Here is a 19,928-nt window from a genome sequence, read left to right on the forward strand (position 1 = left end):
AAAGGCTGTTATGCCCAAATGGGTAGGAGAGGAACCTCCTTCATACATCTGTGGAAGTCTTTGATATCAAACTATATTTCTCTAGAAAGACTAAGATTTCCTATTAACGGTCAGAAAGACCTCTTTACAGCAAAGTTTGACAAAGTGTTAAAGTACCTGGGAACTCAGAATGCAACTGCCTGAAATGTAAGACCTAACAAGGACCTTTGAGATCATTGCTGTGGAATATATTCTGGATTTGCTACATAATCTGTATGCACTGGACTGTTATAATTTTGAAAATGTTCAATAAAAAGAATTTAAAAAAAATGTCCATGTAGACCATAAGGGAGCCCTGAATGCTTCAAAACCTCCGTCATAAATACCTGGAACACCATCATTAACCCTGGGAACCTCCTAATGAACTCATACCCCCTCATAAACCGCTGGAACCCCCTCGTGGACCCCAGGAACCACATAATGAATCTGTAGGTTCAACGTTTACCCACTGGAACCTCTGGCGCTCCTTCCTGGAGCCTGGTCCCTTGATTGTGGCTCAGAAAACATTCAAACCACATACAATTGTTACTGGCTTCGCTGACTTGATACATTACACTGGATAATAGAGCAGGACACCCTCTGGTTTACACTGCATGGAGTACATTCACTCAAGAACTGTATTTAAGGACACATATTATGAGGTGTAATTTACTTGAGTGTTTCCATTTATGCAACTTCAGACTTCCACTGTCAAATTGTATCTGACATTTATGATTCTTCAAATTCATGTTTTGGTTTTTTTTTTTAGTCATCCACTCAACCTGTAATGCTCAAATGTATTCCTACTCATCAGCCTGTTGACTCTCCACGATTGTTGGAAACTAATTTCTAACTCGTAAAACATGGAGGAGGATGCAATCGTGTAGAAGTTCGACATAAGGAAGGAAAAAACTTAATCATTTACAGTAATATTTATAAACCCAAAGGCCAGTGATAATAAACCATTGCTTTGGCCACCGCTCCTTCAACAGCTGCAAACATCACTTGCGAAATGTTGGAATAAATAATAATAATCCCACGCTCCTACAGTCGCGAAATTCAGCGCGAGATTTACAAGCATGCAAAATAACATGAATGAGCTTTTTACTTACATAGAGCTGCGAGAAGAGGGAGTTGTAGAAGTATAAAGGTTTGGGCAGGGACAGCACTCTGGACGTTTCATCGTCGCCCTCTGCCAGAATTAAATCTCCACTTAAAGTGCCATAAGGAAACATATCAGCCCTCTGGATGGCTGTAACCACACACACACTGCAGCTCCAGCAGAGCACACACGCAGCAGCCAACATTGCCCCTCTCTCCATTGTAGAGCTGGGGAGGTGAAGCAGCAGCAGCAACAGCAGCTCTGCAACTGTGAGGCAGCGGCAGAAGGAAGAGGGTGAACGGATGGACTCAGGAGAGAGAGAGAGAGGAGCAGAAAGAAGGAGAAGGAGAACTCACCGCTCCGCTGCAGCGAGCCCCTGATACCACAGGGAGGGAGGGAGGGAGGGAGGGAGGGAGGAGTCTGGACGCGCCCTGATTGGCCAGACAGGGCTTGAGTGACAGCTGTGCGGCGCTGGAAGCAACATCTGGCTCGAATTAGACAAAAAAGACAAATAGAGCATTTTTAATCCGGATGTAACTCTATCTGTTTCACAACAATGAAAACACACATTGTGTAACTTTTTTTTTTTTTTTTTAATCACTGACACACAAACACACACTGACTATAAAACATGTATTTATTTATTTATTTATTTTAAACACTGTTTTAGTTTTACTTACTGTGACAGATTTATGAGTGGGGACACTTAAGAGACTAATTGTGCAATACTAAATACTCCTAAGAGTCCAGATTTAAGTAAAATTCACACCAGCAGTAAAGATTTTTTTATTTGCACCTTATTTAGTGTAATAGTCGTGAATACACTTAAAATTAATTATCAGTCCCACAATGTAGATTAAACAATTACTCTTTATTGCATTTTATTGCCAGTCATAAAGACTGAAGGCAACGTTAAGAATACTTACACGTTGTGTGCCACCTAGTGGTCACTGCAGCTTATTGCAGCATTTTTACTGCAGCAAATTTAGATTGACAGGACATATAATAGAGTCAAGTCAGCTTTACTAATTTAGCTCAAGCAAAAGTCTTTACGATCTGACCGGGAAACCTCAAAGTCTGTATGTCTGTGGACATTGGGACCGGACCAGAGTCTCGTAGAGTCTGGAATAAGGCACCGACTGCAAAGACAGGAGACAGGAAAGTCCAAGTTTAGCCAGTAGACCTGAACAGAGGGACTTCAGTACTGGAATAAGTAAACAAGGACAATAAATTGTTAGTTACATCCATTTTTAAAAGAAACAATTTATGGGTGGTTTTAGGGTTCATTCAGTTTTAAGATGCAAACCACAAAGGACAGGATAAACCAAAGTGGAATATTTTTAACTGCATGGCCACGTCCGTCACCTGACCTCAGCCCATTTGTGAATATGTGTTTAACTCGGGGCAAACAGCCCAGATGTTGCAGCACAGTCCTGGCAGAGCTTTCAATGACATCACATAGACTCACACTGGACACCTCTATGTCTCTCTGCAGATGTTTCTCTGGGGTTCAGCTCCAGGATTGTAGACGATCCATCAAGTCTGAGAGCTTCAGGTTTCTCCATATTGGCTGCACTCATCCCTTCCTCCTCAGATTTGCCACTGAGCGACACCTCTGGAGCATAATCCTGTCCCAGCATGCTTCACCACAAGGATCTGTCTGCTAATTTACAGCAGGAGGAGTCAAATCAATCGAATTCAAGAGGTGTGTTAAAGATGTTTGAAGAAAAACAAGACGCACCCGAGGCCACTTTATTCACTGTGGGTTCACAATTGTGGGGCAGAAAAAAAAAAAAGAAGAAAATGCTAGAAAAGTTAGAACATGTCTGTCTGCCACGGTTCATCAGTCTATCCTGTTCGACTACATTTGCACTTACTCAGAGCAACCTCTAGATGGAGGCAAAGGAAAGGCTAAGATCCACATGCTGCACAGCAACAAAGTGGGTTTTTATTTTATTTATTTATTTATTTATTGACTGTGCAGAGAGTGCAAGTTTTACTTTCTCTACAATATTAATTAAATCATCATTATTAGTAGTAGTTAAGGCAACCCTAACACCCTCCTGTAACCTGAACAAATAATAACATCTGGATCATTGTGCTCTATATAAATATGGCACATCAATGATGTAGAAACGTTTATTTGTCTCTATATAATTTGAATAGCGATCTATCAGATTCAGTCGTGGTTTTCTATTTCTATTTCAGAGTGTAATTAACAATTAACGGACCAGCTTCACTTGTGACATCAGATATTCACCATAATCAATGAACTCATCAATGATTCAGTCGAAGGCCATTAGCCGACTGGACCGAACACACAAACACACACACATACACACACACACACTGGTTTATTTTGTTGAAGTGAAGGAGAGATGCCAGCAATGCAACCTTGCAGTGTGTGTTAGGGTTAGTGTGTGTATGTGTGTGTGTGGGGGGGGGTCGAGACAAACAATACATACAGCACCTGTCAGCACTTTTAACCGATGCCAAGCCCCGAACAAAGGCTGTTTACCAGCAGAGCAGACCGTAGGATTTGTGGATTAAGACCTTGATCAATAACTAAACTGTTTATAAATAAAGAGCACAGACAGAGGAGGAAGTTTCACTGAAGATATTATCTACCCTTTAGTTTTTTTTTATTTTCCTTTACATCGATATCAACTCCACAGTTAAGGAAAGGTAAAGTAGTTTTGTGTCAGAGAACAAGGGGAAGGGAGGAGAAATGAATGGAAAGAATGAGCAACAAAAACAGAGAGAGACCAAAGAGACGTAGGAGTTCATTCCTGCATCTGATCAGCGCTGTCAGATCTAAAAATAACCTCCAGAATGGGACCAGTAAGGTCATTGTATGTGACCTATTGTATAGTATTTGCATTGCTTTGAATTCTGTACTAATGTTTATTGCATGAATGTTACTATGTGTGATTCTGGAAGAACTGTGCAGAAAGAGAGAGTGATGTAGAATAAATAGGGGAAGACAGAGTGGGAGAGGAAGAAGCGATCGCACTGGCAATATATCACAATTAAGATTTGGTTAATGGGCCTGGATAAAAGCACTCAAGTGTCATCATCATCATTTCAGGGCTTTCAGACGACATCGGGCCCCATTTTAAGGATCCTGTCATTTATTCTTTTCTTAAAATGGGTGAAAGAGGCCAAATTAGTGTAATATTTCAGTGCATTATGTTGTTTTTAAAAGCTTTTCCTCCCGCCTGACAAGAAGATGTTACAGTGAGGATTCGTGCAGATATAACGAACCAATACATCCCTGAAATGCAAAACAACATGATGCAAATTTTTGTAATTTATTATGCTGGTGATTCATCCGTTTTCCTATGATACATCACAGACCTTTTTTTTTTTAGGATACAGGAAATGGAGAGAGTTGAGAAGAGGAGTCATGTTGGATTTGTCACTGGTTTATAAAGGAAACGAACACTCCCATTCATCCCTATGGGAAATCAAGAGTCTGCAACCCAGGAGAACAACATGCAATCTCAACACACAACAGAGCAAACTAAAGGCATACTTTAAATGCTAAGGTGTCACAGATGAAACCATGTAACACATGCTCACATACAGAGACAACAGAGAGTCACATACTAATCCCAAAATATCACGCTGCTGCATATAGAGAGCGTAGATTGTGAACCGCACACAGCCTTCTTTTAGTTTCTGGTCTATTTAGAGGAAAAATTGCTTCAGGGAATTAAATGGTGTTGCAGATTGTATTTGATCTTATTACATGAGGACACAGCCTTGCTCTGTCCAACATGTTGTGTGCTGCATAATTCATACTATAGGTGAGCATCTCATATATCCCATACTGTCTGTCTGAGATAACTCAAACTTGTTAACAATTTTTAGCCAGCAAGACTGTGATCAGTTTAAGCAGCTTATTCAGCAAAATTGACAAAAAAAAAAAAATAGCTGATTGTGCTGCTTTAGAGTTGTTTCATGCAATATAAAATGTGGATTTCAGACAGTTGGTTGAGCAGAAATAATCCAGACTATTCACAAAAATGTATTATTATATTATCAGAGATGGTCATAGTACTCGACCCCAGTACTTGAGTAAGAATACAAATACTACTGGTCAAAATTTACTAAAGGTACTTAAGTATCCAAAAGTACATGCTTTTAAATTTACTTTAAGTAAAAGTAGGAGTAAATTTCTTATTTTTCCACATCAATTAATTACTATAATTTTTTCTAAATGAATTTAAGGAGCTTTTAACTCTTGTTTCTGAGAATGAACTCTTTGAAAGCAGCTGCACTGATGTGCTGCTTTTAGGGGTCAGGGTTTCCTTCTTTGACAAACACAGCTTGTGTTCAATAGGATTTTAGAAAAAAAAAGAAAAAGAAAAGAGCAGACCTGAAAGTAACGAGTACTTTTCAGCCTTCCTAGAAATTAACTCGAGTAAAAGTAAAAATATTTGTCTTGGAAATGTATTCAAGTAAGAGTAATAAGTACCAAAGAAATCTAATACTCAAGTAAAGTACACATCCTCTGGATATGTACAGTACTCAAGTAAATTTACTCTGTTACTGTCCACCACTGTTTATTATTTATATCCCTAATCATGTCGGAGTCAGTGAGTGAGTGCATGTTTAAGGCTTGAACTAATAACTTATAAAAGGCTTGTAATAAGTGAACGAGATCCAGCCTGCAGTCTTGCAAGGGGTGGGCGTAACCCGTGGCCCGTGACGTCACCACATCGCTGCCTGAACCCCGGGTCCATTCATGCCTCATCATCACATCACAGTGCCGCGCGCCTCTCCCTGTGTCCACACCCCACCTTTAAACCGGAGCGGCTTCTTCGTTTTATTGGAACCGGAGCGGCTTTGAGCTGTGAGATCTGAGTCTGAGTCTGAGTTTGTCTGTCTGTGTGTGTGTGTCTCTGCGGTGCGGCTCGACCTGGACTTTCTCTTCTCTAACGCGGGAATAAACCTCCACGCTGCGGGGAGCGAGTTAAAACAATAGGTGAGAGTCTAAATAAATTGACGCGGATGTGACTTTAGAAAACTGTCAAGATTTTGTCTCTTGGTTTCACTGTCTGAGATCAGTCACTTTGTAAATCTGTAGCTCATCATCTTTCATTCGTAGCCTACATACATTTATTTAATCATTCCCCACTTTAACTCAAACTTTCACAACTCTCAGCACGTTGTGTTGTGTAGCTACAGGGAAACCCGAGCGCACACTGTGGAAATCCACACAGTTAAAACCAAATATAGGCTACAACACGTGTCTTCACAGCGTTAGTTACCTTCTTGCATGTGTTTATTGTTAAAAGCAAATCTTAATTTGTTCATTTTCTTTCTTTTTTTGGGCTCCGTAGATTTCCAAACGGAAGAGCAGTATGCCAAATAAAATCTTATTTCCTCATGATTGATTTTTAAAAAGTTGAGTTGACGGAAAATCTACCGTGGGGCTGGGGAAAGCAGCCTGTGGTGCATTATAGATCCAACACCTGGACACATCTGCCAGCTGGAGCTCTCACTCCGTGTCTTGGGGGGTGAGCTTGGACATATCCACAGATTTCACTCCTGTTTTTTGAACGATTCAGGGACATTTGGAGCGGATCTCACCGTGGTGGACACGTCGTGCATTTGACACAGCAAGTAGGTGAGTCACTTAATACTTACTTACCCACTGAAAGTGAAGGCACATGCAAAGTCATACAAGTGGAACAGATGAGTTAGAAAACATCCACAAAGAGCAAAGAGGGATAGGATAGCACTATTCCCTGATGGATGAATGAGAAGAAAGAGAAGAAAGAAGTTCATAAGCGTGGGACTTTACCAGTTTATGCAAAATGTTGTGTTTTGGGAGAGGCAGAAAATAGGTCTCTGTCCTTTTCTGTGTACGTATGGGATCAGAAAAAGTTAGACAAAGATGTGTGTATACATAAAATTAGAGTGGTGCAGGGTCAGCGTTGCTGACATCCAGTCATAACAAGAGGGTGAAAGTTAGAGAGACGCTGGTAAACAAACGATGCTGCAGAGTGATGATGGTCAATGAAATGTTGCTGCTGCTACAGTTTCATTTTTTAAACGATGCACTCAAGTAGCTCCAGTCTAGTCCGAGCAGAAGAATAGGCTGTAATTAAATGATGTCTGTGTTATGCAGAGCGTCTTTCTATTATTATTATTATCATTATTATTATTATCAGTGGTGGACAGTAACGGAGTAAATTTACTTGAGTACTGTACTTAAGTACATATCCAGAGGATTTGTACTTTACTTGAGTATTAGATTTCTTTGGTAGGCTACTTATTACTCTTACTTGAATACATTTCCAAGACAAATTAAGTTAATTTCTAGGAAGGCTGAAAAGTACTCGTTACTTTCAGGTCTGCTCTTTTTTCTTCTTTTTTTTTCTAAAATCCTATTGGACACAAGCTGTGTTTGTCAAAGAAGGAAACCCTAACCCCTAAAAGCAGCACATCAGTGCAGCTGCTTTCAAAGAGTTCATTCTCAGAAACAAGAGTTAAAAGCTCCTTAAACTCATTTAGAAAAAAATATAGTAATTCATTGATGTGAAAAAGAAGAAATTTACTCTTACTCTTACTTTTACTTTAAATAAATTTAAAAGCATGTACTTTTGGATACTTAAGTACCTTTAAAAGCAAGTACTTTTTTACTCTTACTGGAGTAACATGTCGACTGAGCTACTTTTACTTGTAACAGAGTAAATTTTGACCAGTAGTATTTGTACTCTTACTCAAGTACTGGGGTCAAGTACTCTGTCCATCTCTGATTATTATTATTATTATTATTATTAATGTATATATTTACACTTACAAGTGGGTTACAGTGAGTCTTACCCACAGCATGCAAGAGATTGATGCATGTGGTTTTCACAGATGTTCTTTTTTCCGTTCTGTTTCAGCGAGATGGCTGCAGACAACAACAACAACAACAACAACAACTTCAGGACACTTTTTTGATTTTTTGATTTTTTTTTTCCCCCAAATCAAATCCAGCATGTCTTCACCCACGATGATTCCAAAGTACGAGAAATGCCACACTATAGACTTCATTGAACCCCCCACGTCTCCTCTGATCAGCGCCAGCATGTTTGCTGCCGGGATCTTCGGCAACGTGGCGGCGCTGGTCATCCTGGAGATCCGGAGGCGCAGGGAGACGAGGAGCGAGGGCACGTGGAGGCGCAAGCTGTTCCACATCCTCATCACGTCGCTGGTGATCACGGACCTGCTGGGAACCTGCCTCATCAGCCCGTTGGTGCAGGTGGCGTACGCGCGAAACACGTCCATGGTGGGGATGTCGTCTGGCGATAAGGGCGTGTGTAAGTACTTTGGCGTCAGCATGACCTTCTTCAGTCTGGCCACCCTGTCGCTGCTCTTCTCTATGGCGTTGGAGAGGTGCTTCGCCATTGGATACCCCTACCTGTACAGCCAACACGTCACCAAAAAATGCGCCTACATCACGATCCCGCTGGTGTTCCTGCTGTGCATGCTCTTCTGCCTGCTCCCGTTTGCCGGATTTGGTAAATACGTACAATACTGCCCCGGCACGTGGTGCTTCATCGACATGAACCCGACAGAAAAAGAGGACCGGGCCTACGCCAACCTGTACGCCACCATCCTGCTGGTGCTGGTGCTGGCCATCGTGGCGTGCAACGGTTTCGTGGTGTACCAGCTGTTCAAGATGTACCAGCGGCGGAAGAGGAGCGGCTCGGTGATGGCCACGTCCAGATCCAACACCGACCGCAGAGCCATGTCCATGGCCGAGGAGGTGGAGCATCTCATCCTGCTGGTCTTCATGACCATCATCTTCATCATCTGCACGCTCCCCCTAGTGGTAAGACACACATGCACGCTTCTCACCCCACAGGAGCGGTTATTTTGGGATAGTTCACCCAAAATTAAAATTTCACTCATGATCTACTCACCTTCATGTGGACTAAGGGCTGGGAGGAAGAAGTTTCAGAGTCCTCCGTGCCTTCTCTGAGTTACAGCGGGGCTCCGTGCAGCACTGCATGTCCATATGACGGCTGTGAACGGAGCTCACTTTTCTTCGTCCAAAAAGACACACCAAAAAACATCCAAATACCTCCATAGTGCTCGTCTGTAATGTCCCTCTTGTATTGAAGCCCTGACATGAGAAACAGTTCCGAAAAAAATTAAATAAGTCTATATTTTAAGCTTGTTTATAGCGGAAGCTCCCAGTGTCTCAGTTCACTACTCTGCCTGTGTCTGTGCAAATCTCGCGCAATTTGCATTGACACCCAGTTCACGGCTCCGCAAATCTCAGAAGATTCCGGCAGAGCAACACTGGGACGAGCACTATGGAGGTATTTGGATGTTTTTTGGTGTGTCTTTTTGGACGAAGAAAAGTGAGCTCCGTTCGCAACCGTCATATGGACATGCAGTGCTGCACGGAGCCCCGCTGTAACGTACAGTAGAGAAGCCACGGAGGACTCTGAAACTTCTCCCAGCCCTTAGTCGACATGAGGGTGAATAGATAATGAGTGAAATTTGATTTTTGGGTGAACTATCCCTTTAATTGACTTGTTTTGGGGTTAATTACCTCCATGGGTCAGTCGGGCAAATAGTTAACAGCAGAAATTGATTGAAGTTCCATCATGCAGTGAGCGAGCAGCTCCTTTTACACGACGCTGATGCACTTAAAATTTTCTTATCTTTGTTTTGGAGCTGGAATTCGTAAACACCATTAACCTTTGAGCCATGAGTTGCAAGACATGGTGTAACTCGTATCATCATGAGCTTTAATGCTGCCTTTAGGATATTTAAACTGTATTGAGATTCTACAAGTGGCAGAAATGTAGTGTATTGTATCTACTAGATTTAATTTGCATGATACAGTCTGACCTGTATCTGTATTTAACCGTCTCTCCACACTTGTGGCGTTTATGACAATGCAGCTATTCAGTCAATAAAACAATAGACTATGGAGGGTTCTGGTGCCAATTTGTGGACAGGAAACAGCTACTCACAGCTACTGACTCAGCTACTGCTTTTGATGCCACAGGTACGGACAATAAACGTTTAAAAATGGATTTCATTACTGTGTGACAGAGCACATGAGCTGTATCATAATGGATATATTTAGTTGTCTAGAGGAAAATATTAATCACAATTACACAATCACTACTGTAAACCTATCTGTAAGGAAAAGTACAAATGAGTCTCTTTCCCTGGTGATGAGCCATTACGCCGTCTCAGTAAGACGACCGGGGCAATATGTTGGTAACCACCACGGTCCTGAAAGTGCCACTTTGGACTTGAAATGTGAAATCGATAACGCTCCCAGCAGTGTATGATGCAGTGCACTCCCAGACATCAGTATAATGGGGCTATTTGGTTTGTGGCTGTATCTCAGTTGTGGCTTGAAATGCGCAGTCATGGCCTTTCGTCTCTGCAGCGATCCTGCATCACAGTTAATTGAATAGAGGAATGTGATTGAGGACAGAAACTACTTTGTAAGGTCGACTTCCTGACAAAACAGACAGGCTTTTAGAGAGTCTGTGTCAAGATGAGCTCGAATAGGTTTGACACTTCAAAAACTGGATGTATTGTGGAGTATTTTTACTGGAAGTTTAGTTAGTTAAAGCAACATCATAAACAATTTAAAGCGTTTTAATTACTGGATCTAATCTGTCTCACCTCGTCAGAGCATTTTAAGGATAAATAGGATTACGGGTATAGTAGTTCACCAATTTTTTTTTCTTTAAACCACTTTTATTACAGCTTTTTATTGAGTTGATGGAAATTTGCACACTGGCCAAGCACACGAGTGGGAAACATTACACATAATAACCAAAGGGTGATTAAACTGAGAATAGATTGGAGAACATTTTAAAAGTGTAAATATGAGGGTTCATTTAACTGCCCTGCTCTGCAGAGTGCACCACATACAGTACCAGGTGTTACTCCTGCGCAGGTAGAGGACACAGGGATCAGCTTTCCTCACTGCTTAATAAGGAGGGAATAAAATAGATGACTTGGGTACAGTGAGGTTATACTGTACAAGGACGGTGAGAGAGAAAGAGAGAGAGAGGAGGCAGCAGGAGAGAAGAGGGCAGACCAACTAATGAGGACGCAGATGAGATCTCCTCTTGTGTCTCAAAAGCACACACTGGCCTCGTATGGCAAGCGGATTTAACATTTAAAAGCTAAGTTTGACTATCCGAAATTAACATTGTAGATATCAACAACGTCTTTCTGACTTGTCGTAACTACATTTTGAATAGTTGGATTTTTTATTCAAGATATCTGTCATTCAGTTTTGCCTCTGGTCAAACAGAACATTTCAGATATCTGCAACTACATTCTTCCTATCCACAATTGTCATTTCAGATATCGACAACTACGTTCTTCCTCACTTTTGCCATTCATGTGTATGGGGTTTGTCATTACAGATATCTACAATTTAGTTGCAGATATCCGCTATGTGAATTACGGATATCTGTAACTGAATTACGACTATTACGAATTCCAGTTTGAGATATCTACAACGTCGTTTCGCCTAGTCAAAACTTAATTTAAGATATCTGAAAAGGGACATGTAGATATCTTTAATTGAGGTGAATTTAAGATATCTTGAACTGGAATTATGACTAGTCAGAATCCTTGTGGAGTTGTAGTAAAAAGCAACTGGACTTCTTTTCTTGCTTGAAGACGTTTCACCCCTCATCCAAGAGGCTTCTTCAGTTCTGAGTGAAGTCCAGTTGCTTTTTACTACAACTCCACAAGAACAAGATGACCTGGATGACTGAGAACCTTCACGGACAGACTAGTCAGAATCAAATTGTAGATATCTCAAACTGGAATTAGGAATAGTCGTAATTCAGTTACAGATATCCGTAATTCACATTGCGGATATCTGCAACTGAATTATAGATATCTGTAATGACAAACCCCATACACATGAATGGTTAAAGTGACGTCATTTGTCCTAGGAAGAACGTAGTTGTGGATATCTGAAACGACAATTGTGGATAGGAAGAATGTAGTTGCAGATATCTGAAATATTCTTTTCGACGAGGCAAAACTGAATTACAGATATGTGCAACACATACCCAGTCTGGCTTTTAAATGTTAAAATGGCTTGACATCAATATTGATATTTGTTTAATATTCAGACACTGTCATAACTACGACATGCATTATTTGTAGATGGAAACTCATGATACAAGATTGTTATTATCTGGTGATGTCCCACTTGCTTCATGTTCTTGTTTCTCTAATTGTGTTAACTGTGCAACAATGGAAAGGCCGTGCTGAGTCTCACATTAGGCAAATGCTCACAGCTCTTTTTCTTTCTCTTTCAATTTCCAGTTTTAAGTCTGCAGCCTTGTGGGTTTTTTTATTTTCTATTATCTGGTTGTGTACGTGCTTCTTCATGTCTGCTGTGGCTAGCCATTAGCCTGCCCTATTTTGTCTTATCAGATATCCTCCAGTCACCAGACCTTCCACCACACGCGCAGAAGTCATCGACAACGTTTATTTCAGCCGTGCACGATCAAGTCTTCTTATAATGGGAGCCACATGTCATACATACGTGTCTGTCGAGGTCTCCACTCCTCTGTTCTCCTCTTTCTCCTCGTGTTTCCACAGGATGGCCACATTAACCTATTGACGGACATTTCCACTTGCTGCCCTGCAGAGAGAGTAGAAAACCTTTTACCATATTTCACACTGCCTCAGTATCAATAACAACAGCAACGGTATCTATAGTTGTTGGCATGGTTTCTCTGCAGTAACAGTGCAGCTGTCCCCTCTGTCTGGTTAGATAAACTCAGACACTCAGTGTACACAGTTTGAGGAGAAATGTCCTTTTTGTTTCATTTTTTCTACACATATTGTAAGTAATGGCTTAAACAGTGCGTTTGTCTGTTGTAAACATAACGAGCTTGTGTGTATCTGAGACCGATGGAGGTTATAGGAGGTTGTTATGAGCTGCAGCATCAGCCCCATGCAGTCTTCATTTCATCTGGTGAAATGTTAAACCTCTGTCGTGGAGGGCAAACAACTGTTTCAAAGTTTACTATGGATTTCAAGCGATAAAGCTGCTGCTAAAGCAAATTGCACACATTGTTGAGTGAGTACATACAGTACAGTACTACAGGGTGGAGCGCAAAGTTAATTTGATATTTGCTTTGTGGTCACAGCTTTCCCATGTCCACACATTCAGAAGCATACTAATAGCACTTCAATTACTTCATTTATCTACAGCATTAGAGAAAACTCTAAGGGGCTTCCTACTTGCAATGCAATACCACAGTGAAGGCAGGATATCACACACACACACACACACACACACACACACACACACACACACACTATCATATTACATTTTTCTGCCAATATGAAACTGTAGGCTGAGGAGGCGTTTGTGTGTCATATACCACCAGTTATCTCCGATTGCATTAAAAATGGAAAAGGTCAGACTGTGGCCTTCTGCACACAGAGACAGTGATGAGGAGGTGGAGACCGGTAATAAAGATCAGGATGGATCTGAACCCGGGGGAAACACAGTGAGAAGCGTGATGCAATGCAGACGATGGAGTGGACAACAAGTTCTCGATATTGTTCTCAATAACAAATCTAAGAGATATATGGGAAGTGATAAGAATGAGTCTCTGAGCCCGCACAGACATTTCGCGTTAACACTTTTATTACACTTCCTGCGCGAGTCCGATTTCATAGCTCAGTCTGGAAAACCAAAAAATCTGTCTTCCTTCGCTCGCACACGAGATCCTTCGCCTGCTGTGTTGTGTTTTTGTCTCACACACACGGTGAAGCCTGTCACCAATCACAGTAATGACCTCATGTGGTTCAGTTTAAAATGACGTTGGGGTTGTTATGGAGCTGTTTTACACATCACACCTTGTTCATGTTTTAACGCTCATTCGTTAGTTTGGTTTTTTATGTTAAGTTATGTAATGAATTGAAGCTATTTTCATGCAATGGCTGAGAAAATCTGGGAAAGTGGGTATTAACCGGCTTTCTCAGGAATTAGACAACAGCTGCTGATAAGCTCCTACTAAACAAGACCATTTTGCAGCTGTGGAGCTGGAAAGCTAAATAGACTGTGGGAAAAACCCATTAGTCTTGATGGCAACTATTCAACGACTAGTTTGTGCGACTGTGCAACAGGAAATTGACCTAATGAGAATGCCGTGACAGTGTTGGCACAACGGGGTTGGCGCAACCATCGCCATCTCAGGAAGCAGCATGGGTGCTTTTACGGGGCGTCAGTAAAAGTGAGTGAGTCTAGGGAAAAAGCAGAGAATGAAGAAATAGTGTGTGTAATTCAGAGAGAAGCAAAGGGACAAAAATAGGTGGAAGATTTAAAAAAAAAAAAAAAAAAAAAAAAAAAAGTGAAATACCAGAGAGGTGAATAAAAGAAGTTAATAAAAGTTCTTAACAAAAAGCTACAAGGTCGTTTTTCCTTTCACATTTAACTAGATATTGTTTCTCTCTGGTCCCCAGAGAGAGCAGCAGCAGGAATTCCTAAACCTGTGAACTACTCATAGCTTCCATGGATTGTATTAACACACTGGTTCTCAACCTTGTGGTCATCAGCCCAGGGGGCTTCACTGCTTCTCGCTGCAGCCGCTCTCTCTGCAGTAGCTGAACTCACTTAAACCACAGACAAGGAACTAATCAGTGAAGCCTGCTGCTCATTCTTGGCCTCGGTGCCACCATATAAAAACAGCTGCAATCAAAAGCTGCTTCCATTTAAAAAGGTCAAAAACTTTCTTTCTTTTTCTTTTTTTTTAAAAATACAGCAGTTATCGATCAGGGATGCCCGAGAGCACACGTCACAAAAAACATTTGCGAGCTTATTTACAGTAGTTTCTCCCCCTTCCAGCTAGCTGAAATTGAAAAATATCAAGTCGACATATTCATAATTTAGCCATCAATCATAAATGATAAATCCAGTCTTTGCTGAGGAAAACAGCTAAATTAAATTAGCAAATGTAGGTAACAAGTCTGGCTAAGAAAGATAGCATCTGCCAAAACTGACAGGATATCTGGATTTCAATCTCAATTTGGTTTGGCCACATCTTGCCTGTCAGCCGCTCCCTGAACCACAGAGCGCACACACACGCGCGCACACACGCACGCACACACACACACACACACACACACACACACACACACACACACACACACACACACACACACACACACACACACACACACACACGCGCGCGCGCGCACACACACACAAACACCACGTTCTTAATAATTTAACGGCTGCCTGTGTGTTTGCCACAGCAGTTCGTCTGAAGCCCAAACAAAATTAGAGTAGTTCAATATGTCCTTTGAATTAGACCGTTACTCTGTGCTCTGCAAACGTCCTGTGAGCGTTGGATTGTTTTCTGCATGAAGGAGGATAAAATTGGCAGGTGTGCTGTGTTGCACAAAACAAAAAAAACATTCATCATGCAAAAGTTATTTTGAGCAAACACACAAAGTGCACACACAGTGCGATGCAAATGGACCACCAGGGCTTCTGTAGTTAAGATACAGAGTTCCCACCATTCCCAGTTACCAGCTGATAACTATCTCTGCTAACAGGAAAGCAGGTCAGGGAATAGACACACGTTTGGTTGTTTCTATTTAGTCACAGACCAAATAAAAAGTTTGAATATCTGAACTCTGTCACATGAGAGGAAGGTACTGAATTCATTCTGGCTTGTTGTTGTCCCTTTGATAGTGTGTGCTGATTTGTAAACACCGGGATTTGGCAAACAAAGCGGAATATTTACATGTTTTGGTGGTTTTTATGTGTTATATGATATGGTGGCTTCTGCATCTATTTACATGGCAGTCAGTCTCCACATTGAACCTCACGAGACTTTTGGCAAACATCCAAAAACAAACTAATCGTAACAAGGTTGGTCGTCTTTCTGCAAGATAACAACCGTTGACTGTGAATGTAGGTCACTCATGTTTTGACAGCTCTCAGACAAATACTCAGTTCACTACAGTTGTGCAATCAAAGACAGAATAAAGTAGAGTGAAGCATAAGTTTTGTGGTACATCTAGCTCAAGTGAAACACAAGCCGTCAAACCACCCAGGTTTCTGTTTTCCCATAGAGTCACGTGTGTCTCTGATCTCTCTCTCTCTCTCTCATTTTTTCAACTGGATATCAAGACTTAAGTGTGTGTTTGGAGGATGAACAGAGAGATCGGGGCTGAATTGAAGCTTAGATGACGTTTGAACAGGAATGTGAACCCGAAAACAGACAAGCAGATCTGATGTCTGTCTTCAGCTTCCTGTCAGGAGGAGACAGGAGAGGAGTTATATACATTTTGTCCGCTTCTTATCTCGCTGCTGTGGAGTGTTCAGTGTGGGGTTTATAAACCAGGATTTAAAGGGATAGTTCAACATTTTGGCAAAGTGGCCCATTGCCATAATCCCTATAGTCATAGCAGTAGGTTTGTTACCTTTAATTGTCGGTGCAAGCTATTTTTAGAACGGCGGAGCAGAGCCGTGAGCTGCTCAGAGCTATGCTACGGAGGCTCATGGGATTTCTTGGTTTCCCTCATCAAACTCATCAAATACACAATCCAACAACTCCACAACGCTCTGGTGAACAAGTTGTGACCTGCACATTCACCACGCTATGAGATAATAACAGAACGTTACCAGAGTTGTTTTAGAGGTAAATTCAGAGACTGCTTGATGATAAAACTGTCCCTGAAGGTAACGCGCATCAGCGGTTTTGCATGAATTTCCCTCTAAAACAACTCTGTCTGGTAACGTTGTGTTATTATCTCATAGCGTGGTGAATGTGCAGGTCACAACTTGTCCACCAGAGCGTTTTGGAGTTGTTGGATTGTGTATTTGATGAGTTTGAGATGATGAGATCCCATGAGCCTCCGTAGCTCGCAGCTCTGCTCCGCCGTTCTAAAAACAGCTTGCACCGACAATTAAAGGTAACGAACCTACTGCTATGACTATAGGGATTATGGCAATGGGCCAATTTGCCAAAATGTTCCCTTTACTATCTATCCCTTTAAGATAGGATGTGGCATGCTGTGTGCTAGATTCAAAAGTGGGATTATTAAACCTAACTCCTATATCTTCTTTCCTCTCTGTCCCGTCTCACAGATCAGGGTGTATATCAACTCCATTGGTATTCGTACGGAGTCTCACCCCATGGACCTGATTGCCCTGCGCTTCATCTCCGTGAACTCCATCATTGACCCCTGGGTCTTCATCCTCCTCTCCCCCAGCGTGCTGCACTTCTGCTGGGCCACGGTCTGCCGTGCCCCCCTCGGAATCTCCAGGGGCTCCTTCTTTAAAACATCAATCGCTAAAGAGAATAACGCCAACATCGCTCTGTCTCATCCCACCCAGGACTACACCGACCATTTCCCCTCTGCGGAGACTCTATAACTGTAGCTGTACATTATCAACTTTGGTGTTTATTTATTGGACACATGATATAATTGTGTGTTTTCTTGGTGGTCACATAAGAAGTGGAGAGCTTTCATGGGCCGTAGCTTCTACTCCCCTGTGGGTGGGCTACTTGTGTGGGTGTTGCCGTGAAGATAACCCTTTTCTGAACTGATTAGCACGTCATCCAGCCACTTTTATCAGCCCTATCTGCTTTTGGCATTTACTAGGCGTTTCCGACTACTTCTGTAGTAGTTCAATTGAAAAAGAAAAAGGCTGCTGACTGGAAAAAACAAATTCAGATGGAAATGGAAATGGAAAACTCCCAAGTACTTTTGTCTGAAATAATGCATCAAGACAAAACAGGTTTGGAGCGTCTTGAGCAAGGAGATGATTCAGAATTCAACACAGTAAAGACGTTATTCTGTCACCGCCAAGCACAGGAAATGGATTATCCTTCAATCCAGGACAAAGAGCGAAGGAAGAGGCCTTGCATGCTTATGCCTTCTCTGATTCAAAATGCTGCTTTCCAAACTGTTGTCACTGGTTCTGGGAATGGTTATCCAAGTGAGACATGACGGATTTCATAAAATGCCATAAAATACAGACCTGTACAGAGCAAAACACACTCCCTAAAAAGTTCAGTGAACAGGTATACAGGATGAAAGACAAAGTGGGGACATGAACATCAAATGGGATTGTGATGCTTATGTATGAAGATCAAATTTAAGGAGCAAATACATGTCAGTGCCAGCTGTAGATATCAGTCTGAGGCCTGTCTAGGTAAAACCCAGATGTAGCTACAGCTCTGGAAAAAATTAAGAGACGACTCCCAAAATGATCAGTTTCTCTGGTTTGTGTTTGAGTAAAATTAAATTAAAAAAATTGTGTTTTATTCTATCAACTACCGACAACATTTCTCCTAAAATTGAACTAAAAATATTGTCATTTAGAGCTTTTATTGGCTGAAAATGACTAAACTAGTCTAAATAACTTCTTTCAGACCTTGAATAATAATAATAATAATAATGCAAAGAAAACATGTTCGTATTTATTCCTAAACAGTTTTTGTGGGATAATGTCAATGTTTAATCCCAGCAGTGGTTTTTATTTATAATCTTCCTATAAAACCCGATGTGGTTCAGGTGATGACCTCATCAGTGTCTCATTAAGTAGAATGAGTTGTGTTTGTGTTGGTGTTTAAAAAAGAAAAGAAAAGAATGACTGTCATACACGTAGAGATGCTTTGAAGAAACATTTGTGAAAGTGGTCTCTTATTTTTTTTGCCTTTCTCCTCTGAACGCTTCAGTAGTTCAGTGATGGTGGCTCATCATCTTGGGAACGTTATCTTATCATCTCAGAGCTTTTTGACCTGAAACGTTAACCTCTGGTCTGCTTTGGTAACCCCACCCCCCCACATTTAAAACCAGATTCCTGCTGGAAAGGTCAAAGGACAAGAAGCCTGGAGAGACTTTACTCTACTTCACTCAGGTAGAGGGTGGGAAAGAGTGTTAAGCAGAACAAGACGGCAGTGACATTATTTTATTCTGTATATAAACAGTATGTAGCATATATTATTGTCTTTTTTTTTTTTTTTTTTAAAGGTTCATAAGAGACTGCAGTTTCCTTTGACTTGAAAACTCTTCTTGTCGTATTGTTGAATGAATATACGTACATAAACTTGCTGTCAATGTAATGCTTGTTTTGACCCACTAAACTAATGATAGCACATAATTTAAGCGAATGATGGTACTTTTATCATCAAGACCAGTAGCTACCTCCTTTAATGACTAAATATAACACGCTTAGGTCCAATCAGAGATCCTCTATATGGTAATAAAGGATTAACCTTAACTTATTTCCTAAATAAAATGTCCTGTAGCTGAAGTCAAAGCTACCCTGAGGAGTTCTTTACATTCAGTATTACTCACTGGAATAGCATGAAAACAGACAGCTAGGCGTTTGTTCGCTTTATAAAAACACTGCCGCCCATTAATACAACTAGTTTTGGAAAATGCTATTTAAAAAAAAAATGTATTAATCAATCTAGTAAGCTTTTTTGAAAACTTTTCAGGCCTCAGAGTCTTTGACATGCACTCAGTAGGTACACATACAGCGGCAAAGACTAATACACTCTAATACCACAGTCCTGCAGTACAACAACCCTTCATGAAGGTTTTAATTTAACTCATGAAATTAAAAAATACTTGTCAGTATTATGCAATACACTTAAACAGCACCATGAAGTGCAGCCTCAACAGTTAAATCAATGCTGTGAAAGACCGTTTGCATTAGGCTGCATTAGTTTTAGCTGTGTTTCCCTACTCAAATGCCATCTTGAGTGTATGTCATCTGTTATTCTTTAAAAAAAAAAAGCACCATTGTTTGTTCTTT

The 19,928-nt window shown here is 41.1% G+C and overlaps 2 protein-coding genes across 2 annotated transcripts in view; one reads left to right on the top strand and one right to left on the bottom strand.

The window, feature by feature from the left end:
- nid2a (nidogen 2a (osteonidogen)) overlaps nucleotides 1-1,441 on the bottom strand; it is a 46,209-nt gene extending 44,768 nt beyond the window's left edge. Inside the window, exon 1 of the mRNA XM_083990141.1 lies at nucleotides 1,131-1,441. Within this exon, the coding sequence (XP_083846267.1) occupies nucleotides 1,131-1,340 (210 nt within the window). The 5' untranslated portion in view covers nucleotides 1,341-1,441. The remainder of the gene's footprint in view (nucleotides 1-1,130) is intronic.
- A 6,691-nt stretch (nucleotides 1,442-8,132) lies between these two features.
- ptger2a (prostaglandin E receptor 2a (subtype EP2)) lies at nucleotides 8,133-17,534 on the top strand (the record flags this gene model as incomplete). The annotated part of the gene is made up of 2 exons (XM_083987692.1): nucleotides 8,133-8,954; nucleotides 17,247-17,534. The coding sequence occupies 2 exons, from the start codon at nucleotides 8,133-8,135 to the stop codon at nucleotides 17,532-17,534; spliced, it is 1,110 nt and encodes a 369-aa protein (XP_083843818.1).
- Nucleotides 17,535-19,928: the final 2,394 nt, after the last annotated feature.

The sequence above is a fragment of the Trachurus trachurus genome (assembly GCF_905171665.1).
Source record: "Trachurus trachurus genome assembly, chromosome: 2".
Taxonomy (NCBI): Eukaryota; Metazoa; Chordata; class Actinopteri; order Carangiformes; family Carangidae; genus Trachurus; species Trachurus trachurus.